The following is a 9,753-nucleotide window of genomic DNA, read 5'->3' as shown; positions in this document are numbered from 1 at the left end:
AGGACATGCCTTCCAGCCCTTTCACCAGCTTTGTTGCCCTCCTCTGGACACATTCAAGGACCTTCGCATCCTTCTTAAACTGTGGGGCCCAGCACTGCACACAGTACTCCAGGTGAGGCCGCACCAACGCTGAATACAGCGGGATAATCACCTCTTTTGACCGGCTGGTTATGCTGTGATTGATGCACCCCAGGATGCGGTTTGCCCTCTTGGCTGCCGGGGCACACTGCTGACCCGTATTGAGCCTGCTGTCAGCTGCACCCCCGGATCCCTTTCTGCAGGGCTGCTCTCCAGCCACTCCTCTCCCAATTTAGATTTGTGCCCAGTGTTACTCCGTCTAGCATTTGGACTTGCTAAATTCCGTGCCATTGATGATTGCCCAATGCTAGTATTTGTCCAATGTTAAATACTAGTATTTATTAGCAATTAAATACTATAGTACTTAAAATCTAAATTGGTCTAATAGAGTGTGTATATGTATAAGTAGAGAGAGATAACATAAATATATGCTATTAGACCATTTTATTAAACTTAAGGTCCTCTTATTGTGTGCATTTTTCAATGAAAAGCTTTTTCCTCAGTTATTCCTCTGGATCCAATTAGCTTTTTATTTCAAGATAAAGAAATCAGACATAAAATGAGAAATAATTATTTTAGTCTGAACAAAAGAAAAAGGCAGATTGTGGACACGATCATGTGGGGAGTTGTGTGGTAATTCCTCTGAGAGTTATGAGTGTTAGTTTAGATATTTTTGTAGCATATCTATAAAAATTCTTCAGAACACATTACAAATTGTGGTGCTTTCACTTCTCTTAACTCTTCTCACACCATTTAAGGCACTACTTCAGTGTGGAGGAGTTGTTTTCATGTCCCATCTTCCAGAGACAGGTGATTGTTTAGTTTCGATATTTCAAGCCCTCTTGCTTGCAAACTAATAAAGAAATTTGTAAATGAAAACTATAAACTTGGAGTATCAGAACACAGATAAATCCCTTCTCAAAGCTTCTTTTTTATTATTTTATGATTAACTTTTTTAAATCTCTTCCTTTTAGATATCTGAAATATGTTAGCTTCCTGATACGATGAACAGATCTTACTGTAAGCAAACAACAACAAAAGCATACGCATGCTTTTCTCCAAGGATTCAGAATATGCAGGAAAGGGAAATAAAGATTAATTGCTTATTTTCAAATCCTCACATTTTTATATGACTAGTTTCTCTCCATTTTAAAACTCTTTTCTTTTTTTCCCCCACAAACTGAATTGATGTCCCATTGCAACAATGAAAGGCCAAGTATTGAATGCAGTAAGCAATTTACCCCTTTCTTCTCTAGAGAGGGTCTGTCAAGGTCATGACTGAGGCATCTGAGGCAATGGTAGTTAGCTTCAGAGCTGTGAAATAGAGCTGTTTATTCTTTTCCTGCTCTGTTGTGTGATCTTGCTGTGCTGCTATTGACTTCAGTGACTGTAGAACTGGGACTCTTTACAAAGAAACAGCAGCCTTGTTTGTAGACCAACAGTAGCAACGCGCTTTTCCTATCCTGAGCAATATTAACAAACACTAGCTCTAATAGTATTTCTGGTGCAAATAATTGTTGTCACACAGGCAGAACTGGAAAAGAGCTTTCTTTGTCATCCCAATGAATACAGCTCAATTATTTTAGTTGTGAGCTTCCCACAGTGATGTGCTAGAGTATCTCAATACTGATTTGGAAGAGGCAGTCCTAAGTCTAAGACACTACTAAGGTGCCTGTGGCTATGAATGATATATGTTGTATCAGAAGAGGAAGATACTATTTTAACACAGTAAAATTCCCTTTATAACCAATAGACACATTAATTGAAAACAGCACTGGGACAAAATCCCTTTTTTGAGACTGTTAACAAATATGCCAGCATGTGTTTACTTTTGAAGAGGTGAAATGGTCTTTGCCATCACACAGAATGGAAGAAACTGATTTTAGAATCACACCATTATCATAACAAATTAAATGGTGTTCTGGCCAAATCTACTGAAAATAATACATCTCTGGACAAAGAGTAACTCTGGAAAATTTCAGTCAATAAAGTAACATTTTTGAAACATTGAAAATTATTCAAAAATTACAATAGAATATAAAAATATATGCAGCTTTGATGATAATTTTTTTTGCAATGTTGTTGAATGCTTTTTTATAATTCCAAGCTAAAGGACTCAATGAGTCCAGACACTTCACTTAGACATCTTTTTCTCTCCCTATCTTTCTCTTTCTGTCTGATAGGAATAATAACATGTGCCACTGAACCATACATGCAATTAAGTGCTTAATGATAATCTGGCTTTTAGAGTCATTTTATCACTACCTGCGCTTTGCTACCTAGAAAGTTCTCTCTCCATTTTACAGACTAAGTGGTTCTTTATAACAAATGACATTGTATTTTATATCGTACCCTTTTCTAAAAGATATGAAAAACCATGGCATATACTTTCCTGAGTCTGGTCTATTCTTTTTTCTTTTTTTTTTTTTTGTTTAACAGATATGTTAGGTCAAGAACGAAGCATGACATTGACATGAGAATAGGGATACATTCAGGATCGGTTCTGTGTGGAGTGCTGGGCCTGCGAAAGTGGCAGTTTGATGTCTGGTCGTGGGATGTGGATATCGCAAACAAACTCGAGTCAGGAGGAATTCCTGGGTAAGGCAACATGTATGTCCCACAGTCAGAAAACATTGCCAACACAGTACACTGTTAACCTAGCCAACAAATTAACTGTTACATTATTTCATCAACTATGACCTTTTTTTTTTTTGCTATTTTGCGGTTGGCAAGGATTTGTGAGGCTACAGTCAAAAAGGTAGAAATGGTCAGCTTGCAGAGACATTGGAAAACACAAAAATATTTCTTTTTCTTTGCCAGCTGTGATTTCCTGAAAAAGGTCAGTGGTTGTGTTCAGCCCATATAATACTCAGAGGTAGCCTGAGTTTTTCCAGGCTTCATTCTCTTGTCCTTTGCATTCAAATGCTGTTTTGAGGCACAAGGCTGTGGTTTATTTTATTTCATAATGCACAAAGTGTGGGAAGAATTATGTGTTCGTAGGTCATTACACTAATAACAAGGCGTTATGGACAGCAGGCTCTCTGGGAAGTCTTTTAAATAATTTGATGCTTTAGTAAATGTTTTGAGACATTTATGTCAGCCTATCCATATGTGAAAATATATGGTTTTCCACTGAGCTGCCTAGTTTTTCTTTGTCTGAGGTGGCTGATTCACCTGGAAGATAGAATGTTATTTCTGCCTGACATGGCCTGTATCTCACGGTAGTTTGGAAGTTGCAAATCCTAAATTTGAAGCAACAGTAGTGGTTGCAGGAATCCTCTGTTTACTTTCAGTTCCACCTTCCATTGATGAAAGATGTAGCAAAAGATCCCCTACGACAATTCGATTTTTGGCCATGGAACACAGAAGTAATAGCAGCGGACATCTTTATGCAGAAAAAGTCTAAGTGATGCTGTCATCTTGAGTGAAAAAGGTTTTAAGTCTTCAAATCTGAGTCATGTGCTCTACTCCCTACACACACATCAGGATCTGTCAGAGCTGTCATGTTCCCAGGAAGTTAGAAAGATACTTGCTTTATATTGTATTTGCAAATGTGGGCCCCTTCCATTGTTCCCCGTAGTAGCCTTTTATACTAATATGCATTCTTAGAATCAGCAGAAAATGAAACATTGCATGCTCTGAAAACAACTTCTATACTCTGCATATGTCACCAGTGTATAAAACTGAAGAAAAAATTTTCCTTCCCTGCTGCTTATCCCACATGATAGCCCCAGATGACTAAGAAAGGTCACATGCTGCTTTGTTAACATAAGCAAATCAATCATCTATGTTTCACCATCCGCACCTTCAGAAAGTCTAGTTTATTGCTGTTAATGTGTGCAAGTAGTATGGCTATTAATGAATAACCCAGAGAACCCACCACCTTGCTGTTGCTGATAAAATGCCTGGCTAGGTTGCAGTCTATTGGAGCAGAGTGATTTCTACTCCTGTGTATCAGTTTGCCAACAGAACAAAGCCTGTATGTGACAGCAATTCACTAAGTCCCTCAAAACAGTGATTTACATCAGGCTTTCCTGGTGCACAGAGCAGACTTAACAGAGCAGTTAAGTTCACTGCAGCCTCTCCTTACTTCTCCCTGCCGCCAGCATTCAAATCCCCCTGCCTGCCACAATACCGAGATCATTCCCATTCCCAGAGCTGCACTGCTTTCCTCTGTTTTGTCAGAAAAGCTGCCCTGGAGTTATGGATGGTCCTGCTCCCACAGTGTGAAACAAGAGCAAAGATGAACCACAGCCCTTCCCTGAGTGCGCAGCGGAGGGAGGCAGCTCACCTGCCCGGGGTGGAGAGGATCCCTCCACCCAGTCTGGGGGCAGGAGAGAAGGGGCTCAGCTCTTCCCCTCGCTGGTTGCATATCACCCTGAGACCTCATAAGCATGGGTGATGCAGGGACAGATTGCCCCCGAATGAAGGAGCACAAGCGGGCAGCCCAACTGTCGTGGAAGGAGGCACTTGGCTTGGGAGCACTGAGAAAAAGTAATCATTTCTGTTTTTCTGAGAGAGTTTCAAAATGTGTCCACAAGACCTCAGAAGGAAACCATGTAAGATCCTACAGTGTTATTTCAGAGACACTCTTCCACCAGGACCCCATGTTCTGATAGTCTTCACCTGGTGTATCTAGGTATTAATCTATGGTATTGAATTGGCATAAAACCTAGCTAATAATTAATTTTCCAGGATGTATCAATGACAGGTATCATCTAAAGCTTTTGGGCCTGACATGTTTTCAACAGTAGGACAGGCTATACCTTTTTACTTCAATGCTCAGGTTCCCTATTTACTTCATTTGTATAAAATTAGAAACACATCTCTCCACTATATATTTTAAGTTTTTTTAAGTAAGCTGTACAAAAGGTGAAACCAGAAAATGTTTTTAATCTACCAACTATTTATTAATATTTGGTGCATTTAAGAGTATTACTTCGATAGCCAGCTCCATGCTCTAGTTAAAGCTGTTATCATTTCCATTATAGAATCCGTATTTCAGGGCTTTATAATGCAATCTTCCCAAATTATATTAGTGGAAACTCAGCACAAAGATAGTCACCCTGGCAACTAATGTATCATTTTCTTTTCTTTCTTTTCTCTTTTTTTTTTTTCTTTTTTTTTTTTTTTAATTAGTACTTTACTTAAATCAATTTAGTCTATTTGGGTTTCTAAGAGCTAGGAAATGCATTGTGTTTCTGAGAGATCATGTGATCTGGTTTTAAAGTCCAGGCCAAAAGTTACTTATATTTGAGAAATATTTTTACTGGTTTTTATTGTCAGTTTTACTGACATTTGACTACAAAAGGGTACTAATCTCTGTAGACATCGTAACGGCATGACTTCAGGCAGTGAAAGTTGTACAAAACCTGTGTTTACTTCAGAGGGAAGCTGAGACAGGTTAGAAAATGGCTGAGATACAAATTTTTGATCTTTTAATTATATGCTGATATTTAATACTCTACATAGACCCAGTTTGTGCCAAATTCTGATACTCCTGGGTATTTCACAATGCTTAAAGAGAACCAGCACTTTATTTTCTGGCAATGCATGCACATCATACATGTGCTTATAGCCTTTCTACTCCAACAGTATTTTATGTGATTTAACTCTGTAGTGGCATCCTTTAAGTTCCAGAAGAAAGTTCCTAAGGGGTGTTCTAGGACCATTTCCTTCAGTGGAGACAAGCCAATTTGTGGTGCCTGAGAAAAATGCCTCAGCAGGTGTCATTAAGAAATGATCAAGAATTTTAGGTGACTGAATTTTAGGAATCTGTCTGCAAGCCTGACTTTCAAAAAGTGCCATGCATCCAAATTTGAAAAATGAGCTGATTTTAAAGTCTCTTAATGGAGTCACTACATTTATTTACTTGAGTTAGCTAAGTGCCTAATGAACACCTCCTCTTATTGCATTTATTATGCTGCATTGTAAAGTATAGCATGGCTAGCCATGTGGATGTGTTTTAGAGGTGTCTGCAATTTACCCTACATGTAGGAAGTTGAAGATTTCTTAAAAATAGAAATAAAACCTTCTTTTTCTCCTTTTTTTTTTTTTTTTACTTGAACTTCTTTCTGTCCTTCTCAAGCAGTCATAATTATGGTTAAGAAAGTCCAAATACCAAGCACCTCCAGGTTTGGTTGGAAGACATCCAAAGCCTTATTACTTTTTTGCAAAATTTGAGCTTTTTGTATGTCATTGCTTAGATTCAACTTCACTTTTGCAAAAGCTTTTTGAACTCATCACTTAGTCTTACCAGAAATTATCACCCCACCTGCCTTTACATAGTTTCCCTCTTTCCCTAATTTACTTCAGATGCAATCAGACCACTAATTTCAACTGTCTAAACTACCTCAGGTAACTGAAGGAAATTAAAGAGCTTTCATACAAACTGCTCTAATGCATACCATATATTTTCCTCTCACCATATTTACCTGAAGTGGCAATTTTCATTCACTCTGAGTAGTATTTTACTCAGGAAGGTCTCCCATTAAACTATTACTGTGAGCAAAAGTATCAGGTGTGAATATCAAAGTGTTTTTCCTGTGACAGGACTTTGTGCATTCATGAGATCCTATTGATGTGAACGTGCCTTGAGAGTATTTGTCCCCAAATGAAGCTCATGTCTGTTCAATACACTATTTCATTTTCTCTATAGAAATCATTATATACAATAGAAAACCTTCTATTTATCCATCATGTTAAAAATGAGGCAGAGTTCATAAACTCCTTCTTACTTATGTGTACTAGAGCACAATCAGTATTTGCTACTACTTATTTCACTTATGCAGGAGAATTCACATCTCCAAAGCCACTCTGGACTGCCTGAATGGGGATTATAAAGTTGAAGAAGGGCATGGCAAAGAGCGTAATGAATTCTTGAGGAAACATAACATTGAGACTTATTTAATTAAACAACCTGAGGAGAGTCTGTTGGCTTTGCCTGAAGATATTGTGAAAGAGGCTGTCAGCTCCTCCGACAGGAGAAACAGCGGAGCAACGTTTACCGAAGGATCCTGGAGCCCTGAACTTCCATTTGATAACATAGTGGGAAAACAGAACGTAAGTCGAACTTCTTTTAATGTCATCAAGTATGAACGCATGCTTGAGTGCTTTTCAATAACGGAAGCCTCAGAGGAGACGTGTTCATCTTTAACCTTTATTCTAACACATACTGTAACAGCAGAGGACTAAACAAATTGTTTCAGGGCAGAAATAAATCATGTTTCCAAACTGGGGAAATGCCAGGGGACCAGAGGTTTTGGCGTTTTTCCAACTGAAATTAAATAGTACACAGCTGAGTTTTAATTGAACCAGTCCATAAAGAAGTAAATTAAAAGTAAAGCTAATGTTACTAAACTAGCTGGGACATTCTAGTCAGAGTGTGCATCTCATTGCATAGCTTCACTGCACTGCCATCAAAGTAAAGGGATGAATGAATGGATGTTTTGCCCGAGGAAAAAGCAGTGTAGATTGTTGATATATAAGGGAAAGAAAAAATATCTACTTTAAAAAAACACCTTGTGAAAACAATTTGTCCATTCTTCACTTTTCTCTTTTTTCTTTTTTTAATAAAAAATGTTAAAAACTTAGATTCTAAGACATAATTAAGGTTCACTAGCAGGTGAGTTAGCCTCTAAGGTCATGCATAGCTCAATAGAAATATGAGATAATAAAAACTGCTCTTGATCAGATCTTTCCCAAAAGCATTGCATGACTAATTGCTAGCACCCCGGGAACCAGCAATTCTTGTACAGTCATAAAAATAATTTGTAAAGTCTGCTTGCTTAGAGGAATTAAAGATGGAAAGGTTAAAATGCCCTCAAACACCATTCTCTTCACTGCATTTGAAAGATTGATGAGTCTTTATGAAACAAGGTCAGCTGGAGTTTTCTTCCATTTTTCTGAGGGATCTGTAAGGACATGATATATCCTTTCTTCTGCTGCACATCCTTAGTCCTACTTGTCTGCACTGTCTGTTGAAATTCAAGCATTGTTGTGTGGAGATCTTGCTTTGTCAACCGTCTTCCACTTCTTACAAATCTGCTCAGAAGTTATAAGCCTTCACAATCAATCAGCCCATGGTGGTCTCTTCATTTCTTCAAACTGAACTGGAGCATGGCATAATTTGCTGTTATATAAAACACCTTTTTTATATATGTTCTGTACATCTGTGTTTCTGCATGTACACTGCCTTTCAGTATTCAATGTAGTTTGTTGACCTGTCTCTATACTCTCATTTCATTAGGAATAGAGGTATGAGTGCATGCTGCTGTGAATATCTTCTGATGTCTCTCTGTTTCTTCTTCTTTCCCTTTAAGACATTCCAATTTCTGTAGTCCAAAAAATCTATGCAGAGTAGGCTATCATTTCATCAATTATTTTCTTAGCTAAACCTGACCTTGATACTAACAAAGAGGAGGAATGAAATAAAGGATTAGTGTCTTTATTCAGTTATTCAACAACTTCCACTCAGTAAACTAGTAAAAAGTCCATGGAAATTGTTGAAATAGGTATAACTAAACAGTTCTTTCGAAGCAAATTTTTGTCTTATGACAATAAACAACCCATTTTTAGAATAGTTTCTCACTGTTTTTTTAAGAACTTGTTGTTCTGCTGGAAATAACTATAATTTTATATTATACAGCTTTACAGTGAGCTTTCTGGTGGAGACAAGATTTTAAAAATCTGCTATTCCATGTGTGATTCAATTATTATGTAATTTACAATTTTAAAGTTGAGACAATAGGCATTACTGCTCATAAATAATGTATTTCAGCTCAAAATTCAGATGATAAATTTAAATTATATTAGAAAATAGTTGCTTTTTCCAGAGGTGTGTCAGCCCTGGACAGAATAAGCATTTAATAACATTAATTATGCCACCTAAGGGTCACTGGCAGCAGCAGACATTGAAAATCCAAGTAGCAGCAACACAACAATGAATCATTCCATACATTTGAATATTTGCCAATACCATTTAAATGGTTTCTTTACCCAATATAAGTTAAAACAAAATTTGAGCAACTCTGATCACGTGTCTTACTTTTAGCTGTAGTTATGCTAGGAAGAATATGAAATGGAAAGTCTCTGGTGAGTTCTCTTGCCAAACTCAAATTCACCACAATTCATATTCTTTACCTCAACCTCATTTTCTATGGGCAGCCTAAGACAGTGAATTGAAGTTGTGTTGGTATGAGTAAGGAACAGAATAGCTACTCTTTATGTACGCGATCACAGGCATTAACAAAAGCTGCATGTGTCTACAGCACAGTTAGCACCATGTGTCTTAGCTCTGGTGGTGAGGTAAGCCAAGGATGCAAGTGTCTGCTCTGAAATTCAGACCATGCCCAATATGGATGGAGTTTTCTGTTACTGAAACATGTGTCTAGGCTTCTTTTCTAAAGCACAGGAAGTTGGACAGAAGTTATTTTATTTTAAGAGAGTGAAGGCCCATTTGCCCAGAGAAGTTTTAGATGGTTTCCCCATCCCTGAAAACGTACAAGGTCAGGCTGGATGGGCCTCTGAGCAACCCGATCTAGTTGAAGATGTCCCTGCTCATTGCAGGGAGGTTAGGTTAGATGACCTTTAAAAGTCCCTTCCAACCCAAACCATTTGTCGTGGTTTAACCTCAGCCGGCAACTGAGCACCACACAGCCGCTCGCTCCCTCTCCC

The 9,753-nt window shown here is 37.9% G+C and overlaps 1 protein-coding gene across 1 annotated transcript in view; it reads left to right on the top strand.

Annotated features, from left to right (window-relative positions):
- The window catches only part of ADCY8 (adenylate cyclase 8), a gene marked incomplete at its 5' end in the record, with an annotated part of 137,749 nt that overhangs the window by 74,248 nt on the left and 53,748 nt on the right, over positions 1-9,753 (top strand). The window contains 2 exons of the mRNA XM_009273979.2: positions 2,518-2,676; positions 6,870-7,140. Of these exons, the coding sequence (XP_009272254.1) occupies positions 2,518-2,676; positions 6,870-7,140 (430 nt within the window). The remainder of the gene's footprint in view (positions 1-2,517; positions 2,677-6,869; positions 7,141-9,753) is intronic.

Source organism: Aptenodytes forsteri, unplaced genomic scaffold, assembly GCF_000699145.1.
Source record: "Aptenodytes forsteri isolate BGI_AS27 unplaced genomic scaffold, ASM69914v1 Scaffold223, whole genome shotgun sequence".
In the NCBI taxonomy this organism is placed as follows: Eukaryota; Metazoa; Chordata; class Aves; order Sphenisciformes; family Spheniscidae; genus Aptenodytes; species Aptenodytes forsteri.
This window is presented reverse-complemented; position numbering and strand designations above follow the sequence as displayed.